We start from the raw sequence: 25,776 nt of genomic DNA, 5'->3' as shown, positions 1-25,776 counted from the left end.
AAGAGGCTGGCAGGAGCACATACCACGCTCACCAAGAAGGACATGCCCTCTTTCTGTCCTGCCAAGATGAGCTCAGCTCGCTTGGGTGACCCTTCATGTGCTTAGACACTGTAGTTGTATGCTGTGTAGTGCCAGGAAGTCAGCATTTAACACAGGGCCAAAGAAGACTCGTGCTAGACAAGATGGTTGGTAAAAAATAGTTGGCAACACATGCAAGCATGTATGTGTGTATGTGTGTGTGTGTGCACGCATGTGCGCCACATAAGTGTAGGTGCTAGAGGAAGCTGGAAGAAGATGTCAGATCCCATCAAACTAGAGCTACGGGTTGTCTGGACTCACTTTGTAGACCAGGCTGGCCTCGAACTCACAGAGATCCGCCTGCCTCTGCCTCCCGAGTGCTGGGATTAAAGGCGTGCGCCACCACGCCCGGCTGAGTTATGGATTGTCAACCACCTAGTGTGGGTGCCGGAGACCAAACCTATGTCCTCTCCAAGAGCAGCCAGTGCTCCATTGAGTTATGTCTCCAGCACCACACTCTCCCTCTCTTTCTCCTCCTCCTCTTTCCTAAACTTGGGGGCCACTTGCAGGTACCGAGTTATACAGTGTGGAGTCAGGAGGGAGGTACCTCATCGTGGTGAGGAGGTGGGTGGTGGAGTCATACTGGCCTGGGCTGGCGTTGGCGCCCTGCCTAATTGTGAAACTGAGTTATTTAAATTCACCACATTTTTCTTGCTTCACCTGTCTTAGGAGAAAAACAGTGATACTCGTCTTCAATAAAGGTTAGAAATTCTGTTTGTTGAAAAGTTTGCATAGTTTCTCCTGTGTAGTAAACACTCAACAAAGAATTCTCTGGAGAGCCAAATACACAGGGGAGCCAGGCCTGCTGTGCTCCCTGCTTCCTTGCTCCAGCCTGTAGGAAGGTCTTGATGGGTAAATAGAAGCCCAAGGGTTGGGACCAAAGCAACCAAGGACCAGGTGGCTTTCTGTGCCAAGGGAACTGGAAGCGTCATGCTCACAGTGGGCAGCTCTGCCTAGCAGAAGCTTCTGGTGCCCTCGTGAGCAAGGATGTTCTCTGTGGAGGTGTGGGAAAGTCAGGGTTTCATAGGAGCATCTTGGTCTCGTATTGTGTATGAGACTCTTGGGACTATGACATCATGATTTCTGTGAGTCGTAGCTGTGTTACACTGGGGACTTCTGATGTCATCATGTCTTGGTTATCTCAGTGTGGAGGCCGACATCAAATCGCCTTTCTCCGTTTTTGGAGGTATGCACCCACAGCTCACTAATGAGTATGGATTCCACCCAAAGCTTTAGTGTTCGTTTTAAGCTTTTAGATGGCTATTCAAACCAATGTGTTTCCTCCTAGCACCTCATAAATTTCTGTTCTGTTGATCTCCTACTCTCTTCCCCAGCCTCCACCTCCTTCCTGTTGCCCACCCCACCCCCGCCCTGAGAAAGTCCCCACTCCGCTTTCATGTCACATGCATTCTGTTGTCTTCTCCCATCCTCTCTTAAGACCTTTTTCTTCTCATAGTACCCTTTTCTATCTAGTTTTATGACTTAGACCTACACACACACACACACGCGCGCGCGCGCGCCCTAGAGGTGACGAAGGAGGATCAGGAGTTAGTTTCTAGGCCAGTCTGAGTTATGTGAGACCTTGCCTCAAATAAACAAACAAACAAACAAATGTAAGCTTACATAGAAAAACAAAGAACCAGACTGGAGAGATGGCTCAGCAGATAAGGACACTGGCTGCTCTTCCAGAGGACCTGGGTTCAGTTACCAGCATGCGCACATGGATGCTTACAGCTGTCTGTAACTCCAGTTCCAGGGACACCTTCACTAGACATATATGCAGACAAAACAAGTAACGCTCATAAAATAAAACAAATAAATTATTAAAAAAAAGAAAAATGAAGAGCCAAGAATAGCCCAGGAAAAAGTTAAGACTATCAGAATTTCTTTTAAAGCTTTGATTATCAAGTTCATGGTTATTATTAAGGTACCATGTTAGAAAGTAGAACAGAGAGCTGAAAAATAAAACTGTAACATTTCAGAAACTTTACATTTGACAGGGCAGTGCTGCACAACAATGGGAAAGGGTTCAGCAAACGCGCTAGAGACATTTGGGGTTCAAGCAGAAAAGAATAACATTGAATCCCCAATTCATGTCACGTAGAAAATAAATTCCAGATGAGTTAAAATCTAGTAGTGGAAAATCAAGCATTTAAAATGAGTGTGTGTACATGTTTATATGCGTGTGCATATTTATGTGCATGTGTGTGCATGTTTTCGTGTTTGCACACATTTTGTGTGTGCACATATGTTTGCATGTGTGTGTGTATGTGCATACCTGTGCTGCCCAGAGCTCTTCCCCTGGCCCTCTCCACCTTAGTTTTTGACAGAGAGCCTCTCACAGAACCTGGCACTTTCTGATCCAGCTCTCCTTGTGCCTCTTCAGCAACTGAATTACAGGTGTTCACTGCTGTGTCCAGCTTTAATTTTTTTTAAAGATTAAAAAAATATCATGCATAAATAGGATGTGGGATACATGCATGGGTTCAAGTACCAACACATGCATCAGCTCCTCTAGAGCTGCGGTTATGTGCAGCTGCGCACCGCCTGGGCTGGGTCTGGGGGCTGAGTTCAGGTTCTCTGCAAGAGCTATGTGAATTCTCAACTGTGGAGACGACTCTCCAGCCCCCAAGCCCAGGCTTTTACATGGTGCTGCACATCCAAGCCCCGGTCTTGGTCTTCTATAGCAAGCATTTTGCTAACCGAGCTGTGTGTGGGGCCTCAAAAGCTTAAAACTTTTATAAGAAAAGGTGACCAGTCCTTCTTAAAAATAGACCAAAACGAGTATCAAAGATCTGTGTATTTATTTTTATAAAATTCCCAACTTGTGGACAACAAAAGACACGGTGAGCCAATCTACTAGATTTGGTGTTAGGGAAGGCGTTTGCAGTGCACACATCCGAGGCAAGACCTATACTCATAATTCAGAAGACCTTAAAAATCACTCGAAGGGTGACCATATAGAGGGCGGTGAGCGGCCAGCTAAGCAGCTCCCTTGGGCGATCGTCTTAAAAAGTTGAAGTACATGTATCTGAGGAAACATCAACAAGGGTACCATTTCACACCCATCAGACTGGCGGGAGTTTCAGTCTGATGCAGTCATTCTGACAGGAACAGGGAGCATTAGAGTCTCACACCTGCAGGAAGAGGTAGAAATTGGTGCGGCGCTGCCAACTGGTCCCCATCACACAGTAGAAGATGCTACACAGTGTCCACACTGTGACGTGCCTCCTGGAATGGGACGATTCATGGGTTGAGAGCTGGGTCCCTGGCTAGCGGATCTGATCATTGGAAAGTGAAGGGATTGTAACGGCTCTGGCCTAATCAATGAGTTAGTCCACTGATGGATTCATAACTTGCCGGCATCACTGGGAGGCGATGGGAACATTCAGGGAGGAACCTTGTTGAAAGAGGTGGGTTAAGGTGAGGATGTCCGTACATTCCTGACTTGTTCTGGGCTTCTCTCTGGCTCCCTCTGCTTCCCGGGTGCCCCCGCCCCCAGGCAAGAGGAGCATGGCTTTGGGACCAGCCTGGACTATGCAGCTAGACCCTGTCTCAAAAATCTAAGTGTTTCTGGAGCTGGAACCATGGCTCGGCTGTTAAGAAAACTTAGAGGATCCAGGTCCCAGGACTCAAACAGTGGCTCAGAACCATCCATAACCCCAGTCCCAGCAGATCTGACTCCCTCTTCTGATACCCACAGGCACCAGTCACATGAGTAATATGCAATCAGACCTGTAGGCTCACACAGATAAAATTAAAATGAGCACCTGGCATGGTGGCGCACGCCTTTAATCCCAGCACTCCGGAGGCAGAGGCAGGCGGATCGCTGTGAGTTCGAGGCCAGCCTGGTCTACAAAGTGAGTCTAGGACAGCCAAGTCTACATGGAGAAACCCTGTCTCAAAAAAACAAACAAAAATTAAAATGAGCAAATCTTTAAAGAATAAAACTAAGCTGGTAAGTGGAAGGATTTAAAAAGAAAAAAAAAAGGTATCTGGGCTGAAGATGTAGCTCAGTGGGTAGAGAGCTCAAATAGCATTCATGAAGCCCTGAGTTCATTCCAGCATCACACAAGCGGGCTGGGGATGCTAGCCAGTACTCCCAGCGCTCAGGAGGTAGAAGCAGGAAGCTCAGGAAGTGGGGGTCATCCTTAGCTACAGAGCATACGTAGGTCTTGGCTTCATGAGATGCAGTCTCAAAAACTAATCAACACTAGAGGGTAGCATGTGGAGATGAGGGGGGAGTGGGCAGGATTCACTGGGGTGGCGTTTTTTGAGATGGATCCTAAAAGGATTCTGTCAAGGGGCACAAAACACCCGTGGAACTGAGAGGAGATGCGGGCATCAGAAAGAGCTGCCAGGCAGGTGAGGCTAGCTGGCCACCACCAGGACTCCAATCTGAGGCTCAGAGAGGGGCAGCTGTGAGGCTGGGGTCCGGGCAGGAGGGAGCCCCTGGAAGATGGCCTGGTAGGAGGCATTTGGTTTCCAGCAGGCATATGGGCTGGGCTGTGTGTAGCTCAGTAGTAGAGCCTTTGGCTGGCAGGCACGAGGCCCGGGTTTGTGCCCCCCTGGCATTCTCCCTGCCTAAATCTTCTCAGAATAGCTCATGGTTTAAACAGACATAAATGCCAACCCCTTCGGCTCAGACCTGCTTTACTCATTACTTCTTGAGAACGAGCCATTTTAGTCCCGGTCTCTCTTCCCTGGGGAGATGAAGTGTTTTCGGGTCTGTAGAGTCTCAGATGTGAATGTGTCCGTGGAGGGACCCTCTGTTGCCAAACAGGTCCCAGGCAGAGATGCTGGTTACCGGTTCATGTCCTAAGAGGTTGTCTGAGGGAGCCCAGGCCTCCCTGGCTAGGTACCCCTTGAGCTTTTCAGCTCTGGCCACTAAGGGGGTGTTGCAGCTCACTGGAGTTCACGGATGTGCCACTCAATAGGCCTCTGGCTCCATCATCCACTGCTTGTGTGATGCTGCCTCTGAACAAGAGGTCGGAAACCAGCCTGGCAGACGTGGCTAACAACCATGGCATCTGTGCCCAAGGAGCAGCATGTTTACTTCCCCAGAGCTGCTGGCATTGTGCCTGGGGCCTTGCTGATTCAGCCTGGTGCTGTCTGGTGTGCACCTCACTGCCCTGACCTCAGTGCAAGGTCACAGGTGTCCCCTAGAAGGTGCTGACTTTGATGTCTCCACTGTTTAGAACTTGATGCTGTGAACACATCTTTGCTGGGCACTCCCTTCCATGCCAGGAACAGAGATGCAGCTACAAAAAAAGCAAGCGCGGACCCTGGCTCTGAGGAATGCCCCATCTTGTGGGAGAGACAGAGCCTGGAGAGGCTGCCTAAATATTTTGGATAAAGACAGGGAAGAGAAAGTGCAGGGAGCTATGACAGTGCAGTAGGCAGGACAGGGAGAGGAGCCTGATAGCCGGGTAAGGGGTGGGGGTGGGGGGGCGGTCAGGAGGTACAGTGACAAGGCTGGAAAAGGCCTCAGCTAGGAAGGAAGTACCCTTTGATCCCCAAGAATCCTTAGGAGTGGGACAGACCAAGAGAGGAATGGAGTAGTTGGAGAGACCTTCTCCATAAGGTCACTTGTACCTGAGCCTGGGGCCCCTCAGGCAGGCTACACACGCCTTGGCCCGCCTTCCTATTCCAAAATCACGTTTATTTACTTATTTAGTGTGTGGGGATGGGCATGTGGGCATTGTGGTGCATGTGTAGAGGTCAGAGGACAAGAGGGAGGAGTCAGTTCTTTCCTCATGTCACTTGGGTCCCTGGGATCAAGCTCAGGTCATCAGACTTGACGCAGTCTCTCCAGCCCTGCTTTGTGTTCTGAGACAGGGTCTTTCTGTGTTGCCCTCGCTGGCTTGAGACACACTCTGTAAGCCAGGCTGACCTCCAACTTGCAGCAATCTTCCTGACTCTGCCTCTTAAGTGCTAGAATTAGTAATTCCCTACCACACCCAGCATCAGCACCATGCCCAGCATCAGCATCATGCCCACATGACCACCATGCCCAGCATCACCCACCATGCCCAACATCAGCATCAGCACCATACTCACATCACCACCATGCTCAGCATCAGCACCATGCCCAGCATCAGCCCCATGCTCAGCATCAGCCCCATGCCCAGCATCAGCACCGTGCCCAGAATCACCACCGTGCCCAGCATCACCACCATACCCAGTATCAGCACCATGTCCAGCATCACCCACCATGCCCAGCATCAGCATCATGCCCAGCATCACCCATCATGCCAGCATCAGCACCATGTCCAGCATCAGTACCACACCCAGCATCAGCACCATGCTCAGCATCAGCACCATGCCCAGCATCAGCACCATGCCTAGTATCAGCATCATGCTCAGCACCAGCACCATGCCCAGCATCACCACCATGCTCAGCGTCAGCACCATGCTCACCATCAGCACCATGCCCAGCATCAGTACCATGCTCAGCATTAGCCCTATGCCCAGCATCAGCACTGTGCCTAGAATCACCACCATGCCCAGCATCAGCACCATGCCCAGCATCAGCACCATGCCCAGCATCAGCACCATGCCCAGCATCAGCACCATGCCTAGTATCACCACCATGCTCAGCATCAGCACCATGCCTAGTATCACCACTATGCTCAGCATCAGCACCATGCCCAGCATCAGCACCATGCCCAGCATCACCCACCATGCCCAGCATCAGCACCAGCATACCACTATGCTCACTTCAATTCCCTCCCTCCCACTGCCATCCTTACTTTTACTCTGCCATCCTAATTTTGTCCTTCTTCTTGCTTACCTGGCTCCTTATACCTCTCATTCTGTCAATTGTGACAGGAAATCAAGCTTGAAAGAGGCTGGTCCATCTGTCTCTAGCCCCTGCTTTACTCTTCTTTAATGAGTATGAGACCCTGGGCAACCAAGTACCAGCCTATCTGAGACTTGGGGCCATATGTTAGGGAGGATTCCCTGACCAGGGTAGTCTAAGATATATAAGGCTTGTAAAAGTACTTGACACAGACATTTGTGTGTACACACACACACACACACACACACACACACACATCTTTATCTTCAATGTCAGAACTGACCTGGTTCTGTTACTTCTGTGTTTCCATGGACATTGTCCCCCCAGTCACGGTGCTCCTGGTAAAGCTGCCCCCTCTTGGTTAATTGCATCTCTTCTCTATACGACTTCTAAACACCTAATGGGCACTGGCTTTGGGTATCTTCCGCATGGTATCCTTTCTAACAAGGCAGGTTCCTTAAGTGGAACCCCAAGTTCTGTCTGAGTTTTCTAGCTCCTGTAAGACCTGACATTGTGTGACTCTTGTACCCAGTCAGTTTGCATTGAGGTGACAGTTGCAAGTGGCTTTGCCATTTGATCAAAAGTGTGAGGCTCTTGTAGGTCTGACACTCTGTTTGTACATTTTTAAATACCCATTGGGCTGTGTGTGGTGGTGCACACCTTTAATCGCAGAACTCAGGAGGCAGAAGCAGCTGGAAGTCTGAGTTTGAGGCCAGCCTGGTACACATGGAAACTAGCAGACCAGTCAGGGCTACATAGTGAGACTCTGTGTATTGGGCTGGTGTGTAGAGGTGCTTGCTGCCAAGCCTGACGACCTGAGTTCAATCCCTGGGACTCACATTGTGGATGAATATGCTGACTCCCACAGATTGTCCTCCAGCTTCCACATGTGTGCCATGGCACCTGTTGGAATACATACACAAATGAATAAATGTAATATTTAAAACACCTGTTCTCTGGCATAGTGTTGCATGCCTGCAATCCCCATGCTCAGAAGGCTGAGCCAAGATCTTAGGGTTGAGGTCAGCCTGGACCAAATAATGAGGCACTGTACTCCCTCGCCCTCAAAAAGTGTTCTCAGCTCTCGGGCCATTTACAGTGGCCGTCAGCTGAACGTAAAAGAACCCTGATACGGTACATGATGCTGAGGCTGACCCAGTCTGGGAGGTCAGAGAGGTAGCCAGGGAATCAGGTGGGAGTTGGGATCTGACAGATGGGTAGGGAAGATTCCAGAAGAAAGCAGCATTGGCAAAGGTAAGGTGGCGAGAACAGGGGCGGTGGAGCTTCCCACTGCTGATGGGTCTCAGACGCAGGTCTGAGAGTTAATCACTGACCCCAGTGAGAGCTGAAATACAGTCAGCCAGCTGGGGTAATATTTACTTGCATCTGAAGAGCAGGGAGAAGGAAGTGACGACAGAGCGGAGGGATGCTGATGGGAGGAGAGGTTGACCTGATTAGATTTGGGATTACAAAAGCTTATGCTGGCTGCAAGATGCTGAGGTCAAATGCAATGATTATAGCCTTTGTGGAGCTGCCAATGGGGATCAACATCCCAAGGAGTCATCCATAGTGTGGGTGGCTGTCTCCGGAGAAGGTGTTTCTAACAACAGTCTAGCTGTGAACATGAAACCTTTAGGGGACTCACACCCCTGACTTGGAGAACAGCCCCCTGGAACTGATGCTGTGTGGTTTCTATCAAACAGAGTGGGTGAAATCACATCTCTCCATTTTCCTGTCTCACCTCTCCAGGCTTATCTTCGGCACCCTTTATCCTGCATATTATTCCTACAAGGCTGTGAAGTCCAAGGACATTAAAGAATACGTAAGTAAATCCTCTCATTTGGTGGGGGGGTGCAGGTGGCTAATGGGGTGAGTGGCTGAGTGTGAAGTGGTAGAGGGAGATATCCCCTTGGTGTGGGTTCTGGGGGCAGGAGGGACCCTCCCATCGCCCAACTTTTCATGTGACTTCTCAGAAGTCCTGTCTTCATCCAAAACTACCCTCTGTCTAGACCCTAAGTGTTGAAGTGGGGAAAGCCGGGGATTTTGTATCCGAGAGGAAATTGTATCTGGAACTGGAGGCCAGGGGCTACGCGTGACTTCTTCTCTCTCAGCCTCAGTTTGTTCATGTGGGAGACCCTCACAGCACAGATCACAGACTGGCACTGAGAGACGGTGCATAGGCCTGAGAAGGCGTCTGACCTGGATTGTTTCCTGGCTGTCCAGTTGCAACCCTCTTCCAGTCTACCTGCCAACACCCGCTGCTTAAGCCTTGTTGCCGTGTGTATGCTCTTTGAGAATGGAAGTGGTCGTAATCACCTCTCTGCAGCCCTTTACAGAGAGCTGAGCACATGGCAGTGGATCAGGAGGACTCACTGGTTGTGGAGGATTGCCATAATTACTGTTGGGAGATTTGGGTACCACCAGCATCATTCCTGGTGATCCCTGGGGAACCTCCTATTATGCCACCCCACTGACCAAGACTTGCTGAGTGATGGATGAGACATGAGTGTCCTTTCCCTTGTACGGTACTAGCCTGGGTCAAAGTGCAAAGTATGTGGGTTTGGTCATAAAGCGACTGAATTGCCAAATCCTAGCTCTGAAATTTTATTAGTGCAATTTAAATGCTAGACAAGTGGCTTAAACCTCCAAGAGCCTCGGGTCATCTTCTGAATAACAGAGTAGTGACAACCCCTCTTCCTCTTTTACTTAGAAGATGTTGCTTACCAAGTTTGGGGTAGGGAGGACTCCCTCTTTAGAGGATTGCAGTCACTAATGTTGAGTGCTCCCAGCATTAGCTCTGGTCGTCCTGGGATGGTGTAGGTAAGAAATAAATAATTCAAGGCATGGAGAGATGGCTCTGTCGCTAAGAGTACTTGCTGCTGTTACAGAGTACTTGCTGCTGTTACAGAGTACTTGCTGCTGTTACAGAGTACTTGCTGCTGTTACAGAGGACCAGAGTTCAGATCCCAGCACCCATTTTAGAGGGCTCACAACCACCTGTTACTCCAGCTTACGGGATCCACCACCCTCTTCTGACCTCAGGCACACACATGCACACACACACACACACACACACACACTCCTTTAAACGTATGAATTAATTCAGAACTAGCTTGAAGATCATTATTTTCATGGATTTTCCAAGAAGTCTTTATGATGGACACCCCCAGGTTGACTTCAACCAAAGCTCAGCTCCCTTTTCTCCCAGTTTCCCAGAGCTACTTGCTTCAGCTGCTCCTAGCAGGGGACCCAGAATGGGTAACTCCTGGAGGCCCATCCCTGGTATGTGTGAGGACAGCTCGGTGTGCACACTATAAATAGCCGAGAAGTTGCAAACACAGAGGCTCCTGGTTCTCAACTGACAGCCCAGGCTAAAGCAATGGGCAGCTTCTTCCAGCCCTACCCGCCCTGACCCCTTCCCACCTGTGGTGCTCAGCAGCTGTGCCAGGGAGGGAGGCAAGGCTGATCCTCTGCAAAGCAGGGGCTGAGCCAGCTGGGAGAGATCAAACCCTGGTAAGTTGTTATGTGCTGACTAAACTCACAGGAGCCTGGTGTATGGCCAGAATGGCAGTTCATTAATTTAGAGCAAAGCTAACTGACAAGCACAGCAGCTGTTTGTGTTGGCTGCTGTGTGCACAGTTTTCTCCATGGGGAAAAGCTCGAGAGTCAAGCTTAGAAGGTTTCTGGGTAAAAATGGCATTGGGAGACTGAGCTGGGTAGTACCAGGGGAGACTTGCCTGCCTCCAACCCCCCCCCCTCACCAGGGGAGACCTGCCCCCCTCTCTCACCAGGGGAGACCTGCCCCCCCCCCCCCGGGCTCACACACACACAGAGTTGCATATGTTCAATATCCCAATACTCTCAGAACACCTGCTGTAGCATCCTCAGTGTTGTAAGTGTCACACATGCACTTAGACTGTTAATGTGCTTGCTTCTTGTGGTCTGTTTGGTTTTATTTCTGTTGCTGTGATGAAATGCTCTGACTAGGGCTGCGGAGATGGTTCAGTGGTGAAGAGCACTTGCTGGAGGAGGACCTGGGTTCAATGTCAGCACCTAGATCGAGTGGCTCACAACACCTGTAAAGCCAGTTCTAGGGATCCGATGCCTCTTTCTGTCCTCTGAAGACACACACACACACACACACACACACACACACACGAGAGAGAGAGAGAGAGAGAGAGAGAGAGAGAGAGAGAGAGAGAGAATAGAGACAGACAGAGAGACAGACAGAGAGATAGAGAGGAATTAAAAAATAAAAATGCACCTTAAAAAAGAAAACACTTTGACCAAAAGCAACCTTGCAGAGGAAAGAATTTGTCCTACACTTCTAGATTCCCGTCTGTCACTGAGAAAAGCAAGGGCAGGAGGAACTCAGGCAGGATCTTAAAGGCAGGCCTCCTTGCTCGTCATGCAGCAGTGCCTCTGACCACGGAATTCACTCATCCACGGAAGCATAGCAGAAACCAGGGAGAAAGCTGTTGTGATGTCTCACTTGGTCTCAGCTAACTTCCTTACAGAGCCCAGTACCACTGGCCCAGGGAATGGTACTGCCCACAGTGGGCTGGGCCCTCCTACATCAATTAACAATCAAGATGAACTCCCATAGATATGGCCACAGGCCAATTGATCTAGGGAATTTTTTTTTCTTTTTCTTTTTCCTTTAAAATTTTTTTTCTCTTATATATTACATCCCAACCACAGTTTCCCCTTCCTTCCCTGCCCCCCAACCCTCACCCACCCCAACCTCCTTCTTCACAAGATCCACCCCCCTTCCACCTCCTCTCTGAAGAGAGCAGGCCTCCCAGGGACGTCAACCAAACACTGCATAACAAGGCACGATAAGACAAGGCACACCCCATCACACCAAGGCTGGACAAAGCAACACAGAAGGAGGAAAAGAAGAGCCAGAGACAGCCCCTGCTCCCACTGTCGGGGTCCCATGAGAGCACAAAGTTGCTCACCCATGACATATATGCAGAGGACCTAGGACAGACCCCCTACAGGTCCCCTGATCTCTCAAGTTCCTGGGGGTCCCTCTCGATGGATTCTATGGGCTATGTGTGTCCCTGAGGCCTCTGGTTCCTCTGATCCTTTCTCCCCCTCCTTGGCAGGACTCCCTGAGCTCGGGATAGTGTTTGGCTGTGGGACTCTGCATCTTTTCCCACCAGTTGTTGGATGAAGTCGCTCTGGTCTCTTTGATGATCATTTCTGCTAGGCTCTGGTCCCGGAACACTCTTAGGCGAGACAAACTGTAGTTTGAAGGTTTTGTGGCTGGGTTGTGTCTCAGTCCCTCCCCCTGAGGCCTTGCCTGGCTACAGAAGACAGCCACTTCAGGCTCCCGTACAGAAGATGGTCACCTCAGGCTCCCATACATCACCACGAGTCATCACTGGGTCACTCTTGCAGATTTCCATAGAGTTTCCGTTGTACTAGGCTTCCACCTTGCCACCAAAATGACCCCCAATTCCAGTCATTTCCCCAGTATTTTCTCCCTCTCTCCTCCCCAACAACTGATGCCTCCTGTTCCCAACCCAGGTGCACCTGAGAACTCTATTCTATTTCGATCTAGGGATTTTCTTGATGGAGAGGCTGTGCCGGATGATTCTCAGCTGCGGCATCTCATAACCCCATCTGTCCAGGAGAAAGCCTGGGGCTTTCCTGTGACTCCAGCATCCTTCATTATCCAGCTCCATCCATTCCCGTGCTCAGCTGGTGACTGGGCGCCTCCTCCTTAGGACCATTGGCATCTACCAAACCAGGTCCCCCACCCTTCTCTCTAGCCACTCCCTGAGATCTGCTTCACGCCATTCCCCCTGAGATGAGTCAGGGAACACTTGAACCAGCTTCTAAAAATGTTTATTTACTTATTATGTTACGTTGGTTACATCTGAGATTATGTTTATTATCTATAATTTATAAAGTACATACAAAATATTGGATAATGCACATTTATTTTATTTGTTTACCTGCATGTCTGTAGGTGTACCATGTGCATGCAGTGCCCTCAGTGGCCAGAAAAGAGTATCAAATCCCTTGAGACTGAAGTTACAGAAAGTTGTGAGTCACTGTGTAGTTGCTGGGAATTGAACCCAGGTCCTCTGGAAGAGCAGGGAATGCTCTTAATGGCTGAGCCATCTCTTTAGCAAAATTTGAAGACTGTAACAACATCTCCCTCACAACCACTAGTATTTATAATGCCCAGTAACTCCCTTGTTACACTCTCCTTTTTATATTCTTTTGTTATTATTTTAAACTTTTCATACAAGTATTGGATTATTGTCACTGTAACAAGTTACCGTGATCTTCCCAGCATAAAACAACATATATTTTGTTTGCTGTTTGTTTGTTTTTATTTTTCTTTTGGCGGGCAGGGTTTCAAGACAAGGTTGTTCTGCGTGTGTAGCTTTGGCTGTCCTGGTACTCACTCTGTAGCCCTGGCTGGCCTCGAACTCAGAGAGTTCCACCTGCCTCTGTCTGGGATTAAAGGCATGTGCCACCACTGCCCAGTAACACATACATTATTGGTTTCACAGGCAGGGCTATTTCTCTTTGGAGTCTCTGGGAAGAGAGTCTCTTTCCCTGCCTTTGCAGCTCAGCAGCTGCCCCCCTTCGTCATGCTGTGGAGCCAGGGGTTTTGCATCTCTGGGCAGTCCTCCCCATGCATGACCCCACCACCCCCAACACAGCTGGGAAGAGCTGTCCTCTAAGGATGCGTGTCCAGTTAGTAGGAGGGCCTTCCCATCCCAGCATCCCTGATGACTCTGCCAGTTTCTATTGGCTGTGTAGCAGTCAGCTTCCCTGGCAGCCGCTACAGTGAGACCCTTTCTCAAAATTGTAACTGTGGTGGAAGTGAGCTGTTGACTAATATTCAATGGGCTCTTTAGGTTAGGAGTGCGTGAAAGTTCAGGTGTGCCTCCCAGGGACAGAATTGATTTGCATCCTAATGGATGCGAATTTTCACTATTTCATTGAGATCAGTTTTCTATAACCTGTCAAACTGGAAAAATAGCCAATAATGTTGAAAATCAGGATTCCTGAAGCAACGGGATAATTTGGAACTATGTGCTGGACACCTGGCATCCACAGGACACTCGGTCTTTCCTCAGATTTCCTAATCTTACTTTTTAAATTTTCATTTATATGCATACTTAAGTCCATATTTTAAATCTTGTTTTGGTTCTTTTTTGCAGCTCAAGGTCCAGCCAGGACCTTTGTTATTTTTGTGACAGAGTCTTGCTCTGTCGCCCAGGCTGACCTCGACCTCATGAACGATCCTCCAGGCTCAGAAGCCTGGGCACTGGGATTCTGCCCAAGACTTTGAGGATAGTTTATGGTGTCAGTTTTGGGAGCCTTCTAGAAGAAGATCTTCTTCTTCTTCTTCTTCTTCTTCTTCTTCTTCTTCTTCTTCTTCTTCTTCTTCTTCTTCTTCTTCTTCCTCCTCCTCCTCCTCCTCCTCCTCCTCCTCCTCCTCTTCCTCCTCCTCCTCCTCCTCCTCCTCTTCCTCCTCCTCCTCCTCCTCCTTCTTCTTCTTCTTTCTCTGAGGCTCTTCCCTGCAGCTAGTCTGTCAGGCTCAGGTTCCATCCCCAGATCTTTAGGGGTTTGTCCTCAGGCATACTAACCTGGATTAAATCTTGGTTTGTGTGTGGAACCTTACGCTGGTTGTAGAACAGCCTGTTTGCTCTCAGCATAAAGGTGTGGAGCAGGGCTGAAAAGATGGCTCAGCGGTTAAGACCACTGACTGCTCTTCCAGAGGTCCTGAGTTCAGTTCCCAGCAACCACATGGTGGCTCACAACCATCTATAATGTGATCTGACGCCCTCTTCTGGCCTGCAGGTGTACATGCACACAGAGCACTGTATAATAAATAAATAAATATTAAAAAAAATAAAGATGTGGAGTAAAACTGCACCTGAGTTAGGGAAGTGTGAGGAGAAGATGACAGATGCAGGCGGCACTGCCTGGACCTGCCTCAGTGTCCACTGCCTTGGCCCTGGGCAGCCATAGACCTGCCTCAGTGTCCACTGCCTTGGCGCTGGGCAGCCATGGACCTGCCTCAGTGTCCACTGCCTTGGCCCTGGGCAGCCATAGACCTGCCTCAGTGTCCACTGCCTTGGCGCTGGGCAGCCATAGACCTGCCTCAGTGTCCACTGCCTTGGCGCTGGGCAGCCATGGACCTGCCTCAGTGTCTACTGCCCTGGCCCTGGGCAGCCATAGACCTGCCTCAGTGTCCACTGCCTTGGCGCTGGGCAGCCATAGACCTGCCTCAGTGTCCACTGCCTTGGCCCTGGGCAGCCATAGACCTGCCTCAGTGTCCACTGCCTTGGCCCTGGGCAGCCATAGACCTGCCTCAGTGTCCACTGCCTTGGCGCTGGGCAGCCATAGACCTGCCTCAGTGTCCACCGCCGTGGCGCTGGGCAGCCATGGACCTGCCTCAGTGTCTACTGCCTTGGTGCCGGGTAGCCATAGACCTGCCTCAGTGTCCACTGCCTTGGCGCTGGGCAGCCATGGACCTGCCTCAGTGTCCACTGCCTTGGCGCTGGGCAGCCATGGACCTGCCTCAGTGTCCACTGCCTTGGCGCTGGGCAGCCATGGACCTGCCTCAGTGTCCACTGCCTTGGTGCCGGGTAGCCATGGACCTGCCTCAGTGTCCACTGCCTTGGCGCTGGGCAGCCATGGACCTGCCTCAGTGTCCACTGCCTTGGCGCTGGGCAGCCATGGACCTGCCTCAGTGTCCACTGCCTTGGCGCTGGGCAGCCATGGACCTGCCTCAGTGTCCACTGCCTTGGCCCTGGGCAGCCATAGACCTGCCTCAGTGTCCACTGCCCTGGCCCTGGGCAGCCATGGACCTGCCTCAGTGTCTACTGCCCTGGCCCTGGGCAGCCATGGACCTGCCTCAGTGTCCACTGCCTTGGCCCTGGGCAGCCATGGACCTGCCTCAGTGTCCACTGCCTTGGCGCTGGGCAGCCATGATCTTTTCTACCAACTCCGTTTTCCCTTCAACAGGTCAAATGGATGATGTACTGGATTATATTTGCCCTCTTCACCACAGCAGAGACGTTCACAGACATCTTCCTTTGCTGGTAAGTGCTCCAGGGACTGGGACACTTCAGAAGGCAGCTTCGCTTGGTGTGGGCAGAGGTGGAGAAAGAGCTCGGCCTTTCCTTGGGCCGGAGGAGCAGGACCAAGGCTGAGGTGTTAACTGGGACATTAATACATTGCTTCAGACTCATCCAGGTAAATGTCCTTGATGGGCTCCCTGAGAGCCAGTGTTGTCTAAGGCACTTGGGGTGTGGCACAGGCTGCACAGGCTGAGTTCCTCCAGGGGCAGGAGGGGCTGCACCTGTAACTCAGGGGGAGAGCAACAGTGCTGCAAACTTGAGGTTCTGGGCTGAGCCCAGCACTACAGGACAAAATAAACCTTCAATTAAAGCACCACGTTTCTCTCCTAACCCACGGGCTCTGCCCATAACCACTACTCATACTTCTGTGTCCCTTACAACATTTATTGGCGCCAGGCATGGTGACACATGGCTTTAATTACAGCACTCTTAAGGCAGAGGTAGGCAGCTCTCTGTGAGTTTGAAGCTATCCTGCATTCTAGGACAGCCAGGACTACACAGAGAGATCCTGTCTCAAAAAACAAAAGCAAAATTGTTAACATGTTAATTAATATACACACTTATATGGACATTTTTATTTTTCTTTCTTTCATTCTTTTTTTTTTTTTTTTTTTTTTGGTTGTTTAAGACAGGGTTTCTCTGTGTATGTAGCCTTGGCTGTCCTGGACTCACTTTGTAGACCAGGTTGGCTTCGAACTCACAGTGATCCACTTGCCTCTGCCTCCCAAGTGCTGGGATTAAAGACGTGTGCCACCACACCTGGCAACATTTTTATTTTTAAGATTATTATTCTGTGTGTGTGTGTGTGTGTGTGTGTGTGTGTGTGTGCGCGTGCGCGCGCCCGCACATGCACGAGTGCCCTACGTATGGTGCATGTCTGCTATATTTGAGCAAGACCATGCCGTGGTACACATGTAGAGATTGGAGAAGAACTTTATGGAGTCAACTATCTCCTTCTAATTGTGTGTGGGTTCTGGGGATCACGCTCACCAGCCTTGTCAGCAAGCACTCGTGCTCACTGAGCCATCTCACTTGGTTTTCTTTTTTTACGGTAACTTGTTTCTGGAGACAGTGTCTCAGTGTGGCCTAGGCTGGTCTTTACCACTCAAACCCTTTCCCTCAGGTTCCTAAATCCTGGAATTGTAGGTGCGCAGTGCTTATGTGTTTTTGTTTTCTCTTTAAAAAAAAAAAACAATGTTAGACGTAACAATTCTGTTGGCTATTGAATTCATTTTAGAAATGAAGCCAGGCGTGGTGGCGCACAACTTTAATCCCACCACTGGGAGGCAGAGGCAGGCAGATCCCTGTAAGTTCAAGGCCAGCCTGGTCTACAAAGTGAGTCCAGGACAGCCAAGGCTACACAGAGAAACCCTGTCCCGAAAAAACAACAAAACAAAACAAGAAATGCTTCATATGATCATAAATATATCTACTTATTTTTCAATAGCCACATAGTATTTCATGGTCTCGATGAAGTATAGTTTATTTAATTAGTGTCCTTTAAAAAAAAGCTTAAAAATCTATTATATTTTTAATTGTGTATAGGTCTTGGGGGTGTGCATATGTGCATATGAGTGTAGGGCCCTGAGGAGGCCAGAAGAGGACATCAGATCCCCAGGAATTGGAGTTGCAGGTTGTTGAGCGTGGCCTGGCACGGATGCTGGGAAGCACATTCGGGTCCCCTCAAAGAGTAGTACGCACTCTTAACCATTAGGCTAACTCTTCAGTCTCGATTAATGTCCTTTTCATGGACACTGTTTGGCTTTTTTTCACTTATAAACAATACCCTTGCTAGACACATCTTTAGTCTCAGCACTTGGAAGGCAGAGGCACGGTAGATCAGCTTTGCCTACCTAGTGAGTTCAAGACCAGCCTAGGCTACATGAGACTTTGTCTTAATCCTCTACCCCAAAAGAAATTAACACAGCTATGTTTAGCAGTGGTGTGATTAAAAATGTTGTTAACATTGATATACAGCCTTGTCCCAAAGACAGTGAAAAGTACGTAGTGTTCTGTTCTTTTTTAAGGAGGTTGGTAGATATTTCCATTCTGAAGAAGAAAAAAGTTTTATTCTAAAAGGGCCAGTTTGAACTTCTCTATCCCACCCTGCCCCCCACAGCATCATAGGCCCAAAGTCAGACCTGACCACGTTTTGGGTCATTGGCCTTAATTATTGTAGAACACAGCTATTCAATCTTTCTTCTGAAGGAGCCATGTCTCAGCCACAGCTGGGGTCTGGCTTGATGATTCAGTGTGCTTGCACCCTGTTGTCTCGTTTCATACCCGTGACACAGGATGGACTGGGCTTTTGTAAGTAGACAGAAGCCAAGGCTACACAAAGAAACCCTGTCTCCCCTGACTCCATGTCACCTGTAGAGATGAGGGTACTGGGTCCCGGGCCAGCAAAGAATGGGTAATCCATTAAATAGTGTGGCCTGCACCTTGAGTCATCCTGTTATGGCCTTTGAGGTTCCCTCTGTCTAGTGCTGTGTTCAGGCCTGCTGTCCTTGCTCCTCATGCATACCAGGGGACTATCAGGTTAGACTCAGGAGCTCTTTCCTGGTGTTTCTACATGTTAACCTTGCTGCTTTTGCCGGGTGGAAATCCTGCCTAGTGCTGACTATGCCTTCAAGTTTTGGACTACCCACTGACCATGGTACAGTTTTAGTCTTGAACTACCTAATAAGTACTCAACCAGTTGGGTTTTTTTTTTTTTGAGACAGGGTCTCATTACGTAGCCCTGGCTGGCCTGGAACTTGCTATGTAGACCAGGCTGGCCTTGAACACATAGAGATCCTCCTGCCTCCGCCTCCCAAGTGCTGGGATTAGAGGCCCTCTTTACCACACCCATCCCTGTCAATTTGACTTTTATGTGGTGAAGCATGTAAATTTGCTTTCACTAACATGACAAATCATCGCCGATCTAGCCACCGCCACGCCTGGCTGGTCTCCATCTTCTCACCGGGCGCTGCTCCCTTCTCCCTCCAGCTCACACTGGCATCTTGATCCTTCTCAAGCTTCAGATTCTGTCTTCTGCTTCCAACAGATCTGTGTCTGCTCTGTACCAGGTGATTAGATAGCCCCCCCCCAATAATCCAGGCATCTCCCCATCCTCAAGTGAGCTGCGAGCAACCTTCGTTATGTCTGTAAGCCCCTTTGTCACAGAAGGTCCACATTCAGGGACATAACACCAGGAGGAGGAGAAGGTCACAGGAGCCCTGTCCACAGTGGGAGTCTATTTGGCACCTGGTACGTCTGGAGTGTTCGTGCAGAGATTGGTAGAACCCCCTTCCTTCTCTGCTTGCCAAGTGGAGGCCACACCCGTTCCCTCCTCTTTGCTGATGGCGACTTGAAGTTTACGGGTGGGAAGCGAGGGTCCCTTGTCCCTTCTGAGGGTCTCAGCTCTGCAGTGAGGGGCTCTCCAGGAGTCACCCCCTCTCACCTTGACGGAGGCAGCAACCAAGAAGCCACCGAATAGATAGGATGGTGGCTTGCTCCACAACTTGCGGAAGTGGTTTCGTTTAATCCTTTTAAAGTTATAAAATGGTTTATTTCCACTGCAAAATAAAACAAACAATTCACTGAAAATGTAGTACACGGGCCGAGGGTGTGTGTGAGCATTGGCATAGATTGAGAAATTGCCTAGATCTGATTGGCCTGTGGATATGTCAGTGTCAGGGAGGGGCAGGGGTCATAGTGGCAGTTAACTGGTGCGGGAGAGCGAAGCCCCATACGGCCACATACCTCTTGGCAGGTGGTCCTGGGCTGTGGAAGAAAGGTAGATGAACTGTGACATGTAAGGCAAGCAAACCCTGACCTCCCCTAAGCTGCTTTGATCAGAAAGGGACCCAGCTAGAACTCCTGTCCTGCTCTGCACTTTCAACTCGCACCTCTACAGTGGGGTTTTCTCAACGGAATGAATGCAACTAAAAATGAGGGGACGCATCAATCAACAAACCAGCCAACAAACAGATATCTCAGGAGGTAAATAGGGTAGGACAAACTGGGCTGTAGAGTGACTGTCCATGACAGGATGAAGTCTTGAGTTCTGGTTTTGCTACCAAGAGGACACTCAACAAGGCCAAGGAAGCGCCCGGACCGGGGTAGTCCCGGGACAAAGGGGAAGGAGAGATTTCCATTCCTGGGCGGGCACCGTTTGTAGAGGTCGGTTAGGGTCTGTTCATTCTTCCTTAGCCAGGGAGCAGCTTTCAGAGCTGTGTTCTGCCTGTACGCATGCTGTCCTTGAGGAGTGGGCTTATCTCTGAGTTGCTGCACTCCTATACCAGCATCCCATGGCTTTGGTGTCCTGGCTCTGTGATAAGGAGCAGCTGCTGTGGGCTAGGAGAGCACATGGGGAACAGCGAGGCTGGAAGAAACCACAGGCATCAGTGGCTTCTAGGGAGCTTGCCTTTTGTTTCACTCTTTCATCTAATTTTCAGAGATTTTGTGATCATGGCATCCTAACAGACCTTAAAATCACCCCATATTTTAGTCTAAGACTATTTGGGGGGCACTGAAGAGCTGGAGAAGAACATATACTAGTCATCCATTCAGGTTTTTTCCTTTAGTATATATTTAAGAATATGTATAAAAGGGGGGTGGTATATATCCCAGAATGGCCTAGAACTCTCTATGTACCTGACTGAGGATGACCTTGAACTTCTTATCCCCCTGCCTCTACCTCCTGATTGCTGCGATTACAGGCGAGCAGCCCCACGGCCAGCGTGTGCCGTGCTGGGTGAAGGAATTCAGGCATGCTAAGCAAGCATTCTACCAACTGAGGTTTTGATGTGTAGCCTAGGCTGGCCCCAAACTCATGATCTTCCTGTCCCAGCTTCTTGGGGCCTAGGGTCAATGGGCATGTGTCACCATGCCCTCTGCAGTACCCGTGACTAGTCCATGCCTTTTAAGGGCTGACAGGTTAAGGCTGAAGCCTGTGATTTCATCCCTTAGGCCAACATCCTGAGAAGAGGGAAATGGCTGCAGTGGTTTCCTTTTTAATCCTCCGGATACTGATGTCCCCCAAGATATAAACTCATTCTGCTACGGCTAGTCTACAGCAGTTGGTTTCCCTGTACCTGGGTATCTGCAAGGCAGGCTCCAAGCCCGTAGTGGTGGTCCACACCTTTACGTCCAACACTCAGAAGGCAGAGGCAGGTAGATCTTTGCAAATTTGAGGGCAGCCTAATCAACATAATAAGACCCTGATTACGAAAGAAAGGAAGGAAGAAAGAGAAGGAAGGAAAAGAAGGAAAGGAAAGAGAAAAGGGAAAAGAAAACACAAAAGACATGTCTGGCTACATCACCAGGGTAGACATGATTGCATAATAGCCTCCTATACAGTCTAGAGCTACCTGGCTCAAAAGGCAGGCCTGCTGGCCATTCCAAAGCCTGCCACCTGCATTGTCACTGGAATGTGCTTTGTTCTTCTGACAAGAGAAGACTCAAGGCATGAACCAAAGGTGGACAGACAGGAAAATTGTTATTATTTTTTTTAAGATATTGTATTTGTGTGTGTGTGTGTGTGTGTGTGTGTGTGTGTGTGTGTGTGTGTGAGACTGTGAGTGTACGCATGCATCTGCATTCATTACAGGCATGTGTGGGTCCTCAGAGGCAGAGGAGGGTGTTGGATTCCCCGGAGATGGAGGTATAGGCAGTTGTGAGTCTCCAGGCATGAGTGCTGGGAACCAAACTCCGGTCCTATGGGCAGCAAGTGTCCCTAACCACTGGGATGTCTTTCCAGCCTCCATGCAGAAAGGTTTTTAAAAGCCACATCAGTCGGGCGTGGTGGCGCACACCTTTAATCCCAGCACTCGGGAGGCAGAGGCAGGCGGATCGTTGTGAGTTCGAGGCCAGCCTGGACTACAAAGTGAGTCCAGGACAGTCAAGGCTACACAGAGAAACCCTGTCTTGAAAAACAAAACAAAAATAAATAAATAAATAAATAAATAAAAGCCACATCAGCTTGGGTGGAATACTCCAGAAAGATTCTCAAGAACAAGTGATCTGTAGCAAATGGTTCAGAGAATCAAGGCAGGGTGGGCAGTCCAGGGGCCCCTGGCAGCGTCTAATAGGCATATGCATTCCCTAGACCCTAATGTGTAGCCTGGGACAGAGGCTCTTTGTTAGCTGTGCAGCGAGAGTGTGCTTACTCAGACCTGTGTGGAGAAGCCTGCTGTCTACAAAGCGCACAGGGACCGTCCACTCCTGAGCACCCAGGCCATAGCCTCACTTGCTTGTGTACACAAAGAAGCAGACACAGGGAAGTTTGCTGAAGCTTGCCCTGTGATAGGCAAAGGTTGTCATTAACCCCTTTGCCAGGGAGATACTTGCGTATTTTTGGAAGCTATGAAAAAGGCTGAAGCTTTCCATGTCCTGGTATGAGACAGTCCCCGATTTATACTGTTGATTCTGTGCAGACTAGGGAAAGCAAGGTGTAGAAGGAGGGATGGAAAATGCTCCCACCTGGCAGTTAAGGGAGTCACAGAAACCTACACCACTGGATAGTGTTTGGGTCGAGAGTTCTCGAAGCATTGGTGTGTAGAAGATAAGGCGAGTGACAAACAGACACAAACCCAGAGGTGTTGTTTGATTTTGAGTATATTTGGGAGACAAGCAAGCCAGGTTTATATACACATTTTAAAACAGGGGCGTTTACACATGGTGATGTTATTTTTTATACAAATTAAAATACAGGATGTAGTGTAATTATGTTGTCATTAATTTTGAACAATTATTTATAAGTCATTAGATTGGCATCACTGTATGTGGTTTTTTTATATAAAAAATCAGTGTTTTTTATTATGTCAAACATCTGTGAGTCAAGGCAGTTGACTCACGGGTTTTTTTTTAGCTCATCTGTCACTATCTGGAGTCTTACTCAAAACTTTATTTGTAAGTCATAATATAAACTATTTACTGGTGACTAATTTTTAGCTATGTTTTTATTAACAAGTAGGACAGAACTTAGTGGTAAACTTGACTGAATGACCCTGGGCTGTCGTTTTAAGTAAAGGGTCGCCTAGCAACACAGTTACATCTTGAAAAGTTTTTTGATAAGGAAAATAAAAACAAAGATGGAAAGAGAAAACATTTAGAAAAAACAGTCAGGATGTTTCAAAAACAGTGAGTGATGAGAGAAAAAAGGAGGGAACTGTAATTAGTTACTCCTGGCAAGAGCATCAGACCCGTTGCAGGAAGCTTGGTGTAGGCGGCGGCGCCTCGGTTCCGTGGTAACGTTTGTCACACAGACTTCACCGGAGGGGTCGTGGCAGATAGGCCTAGCCTTTAGTCTAAGAGGTGCAGAGACCTGACTAAGGAAAGCCTCTAGAGGCATTTCTTAGCTATGTGTATGTATGACCTGCTTTTCCGAAGGAAATGTCTTTTACATAATAACTAGAGAGCCGCAGCGTGACGCCTGCCCTTGGCACTGTGTGTAACTTAGGCTGGTGTCTGAGCTAGCTGCATTCAGTGGCTCTCCCCCTGGACTAGCAGACAATTTGTTTTTGTCAGGTCCCAGCCCGCGGGAAAAATTGAATCAGGGTTCACCTGAAAGAGGGAGTGGGAATTGAAAGTAGGATACAGAGATGTGAGATGTAACAAGTCAAGTCAGGAAATTTCTGATCAAGATTCACTTTATTGCCGACCAGCAGGACCATATATAGGGCAAGGTCAATAGGATCTATTCTAATCCCACTCACCCTAGCCCCCGGGCAAGAATGCAATAGCCTGAATCGCTCCCTGTAGAACTTCCTAGTTCCCTGTAAGAACTTCCTAGATCCTCTGGGTCATTCCAAGTTGAGACTTCTCTACTTCTTCTTCTTTTTTTTTTTTTTTTTTGGTTTTTCGAGACAGGGTTTCTCTGTGTAGCCTTGGCCATCCTGGACTCACTTTGTAGACCAGGCTGGCCTCGAACTCACAGCGATCCGCCTGCCTCTGCCTCCCAAGTGCTGGGATTAAAGACGTGCGCCACCACACCCAGCCAACTTCTCTACTTCTTGCAAAGGTAAATAGTCCAAGGGTGGCCTAGAACACGAGACCTCGTGAGGTAAAGGTTAGCAACTTGAAGGTCACAGCATGCAGCCTAAGCACAGGATTTCTGACATGGGAGACTATTAAATACTCTTGGTTTCTTTAGCATTTCTTAGCTATGTGTATGTGTGACCTGCTTTTTTAAAGAAAATGTCTTTTACATAATAACTAGAGAGCCGCAGCGTGATGCCTGCCCTTGGCACTGTGTGTACCTTAGGCTGGTGTCCGAGCTAGCTGCATTCAGTGGCTCTCCCCCTGGATTAGCAGACAATTTGTTTTCAAAACAAAAGGTCCCCTACCATTAATCACTGGTGTGTCCCACTCTAGGGGGATCAATCATGCTTCTCCTCTTTCAGCCCCAGTCTTTTGTGGTTGTGAAAGAGGAGTCAGCTTTGTCAGGACCATTCCCCCTCCCCGCAAGTTACTGGGAGAATATTCAGGAAGAGCCTGCTGGAGGCAGAAAGTGGAGAGGTTCTGGTGCAGTGGAAGTGCTGGCCGGGGAGAGGGGCCTCTGTGAGTCTGAAAGAGCTCTGAAATGCCTTGCTGGGGATTGCTTTTCTTTTCAGCTCCCTTTATCTGGGAAGGATGCCTGGGAACAACTTACTTTTTGATCCTTCAGACTAGCATAAGAGACCTTCTCATCCACTGCATCTTGTTTTAAGGATGCCTGAGATTTGTTTTAAGTAGATGTAGCCAGGTTTGTGGACCTGAAAATGACTGACAGGAAGGGAGATGTTTGTTCAGCCCGCGGATCCCTAGAAACACGAAGTGCAGCCTACCACGCCACACAAAGCCACTGTGGGAGGCACCAGGCTGGCCCTATAGACAGAGAGTGGGACCAGCGGCCCTTGCAGTCCATGCAGTTCCATGAGAAGGAACGGGCTGGCAAGGTGAGTGGATCTAAGGTTGCAGCTGTAAATGGTTCTTAGACACAGGAGCATCTCTTGATATCTGGTTCTGGTCCTATGGAAATGCAAGTACATGCATAGTGGCTTGGAATATGAGATCCTAAAGGCTTTGCACTACTGGCCTGTACGTGAAAGCTGTATGAAGCTCATAGGCCTTTTCCTCACTCAGCAGCTCACTCTCGTTCCCAGCATTGGGAGGGTGTTAAAGAGATGGTTCAGCAGTTAAAAGTGCTTGCTGCTTTTGCAGAGGACTAGTGTTAGGTTCCCAGCATTCCCGTTGGGTGGCTCAAGACCTCCTGTAATTGTAGCTTTGGAGGGATCTGATGCCTTCTTCTGGCCTCTGTGGTCACTACACTTACATGCATAAACCCACACTCAGACACCCACACAAACACAATTTAAAAAATGAAATGTTAGAAAAAAGTAAGAGTTCAGAAGGAGCCTGAGCTTGTGCTGGGGAGCTCTTTCTTGGCTAGCTCTAGGAATTGGCTTACCCTGGCAAGGACACTTCCTCCAGGGCCAGCAAAGCCACAAGATGTCAACCGCCAGAATACAGAAATCGACCTTGGGGCACCACAGTGTGCTTGTCCAGGTTATTCACAGCACCAGGGAGAGACTCAGGAGGTGGGGCTGAAATCCAGGTCAAACTCTGCTCACCACACCATGGCCCCACTGATCTGCATCCACTCAAGGGGCTTGGCTTTTCCAGTGTTTCAAAGACACATGATGTAGATAGCAGAGACCCGCTAAGACACTTGTCTCGGGTTGATATCATTATATTGTTTTGTTTTGTTTTGTTTGAGACAATCACTTTTTAAAAAAAGATTTATTTATTTAT

The 25,776-nt window shown here is 49.0% G+C and overlaps 1 protein-coding gene across 3 annotated transcripts in view; it reads left to right on the top strand.

The window, feature by feature from the left end:
* The window catches only part of REEP1 (receptor accessory protein 1), a 126,205-nt gene that overhangs the window by 61,370 nt on the left and 39,059 nt on the right, over positions 1–25,776 (top strand). For all 3 annotated transcript variants that reach the window (XM_084766920.1, XM_084766919.1, XM_084766918.1), the window contains exons 2-3: positions 8,630–8,702; positions 15,884–15,960. In XM_084766920.1, coding sequence (XP_084623046.1) covers positions 8,630–8,702; positions 15,884–15,960 — 150 coding nt within the window. The remainder of the gene's footprint in view (positions 1–8,629; positions 8,703–15,883; positions 15,961–25,776) is intronic.

This window comes from Acomys minous (assembly GCF_964271855.1).
Source record: "Acomys minous genome assembly, chromosome: 17".
NCBI classification, from domain to species: Eukaryota; Metazoa; Chordata; class Mammalia; order Rodentia; family Muridae; genus Acomys; species Acomys minous.
This window is presented reverse-complemented; position numbering and strand designations above follow the sequence as displayed.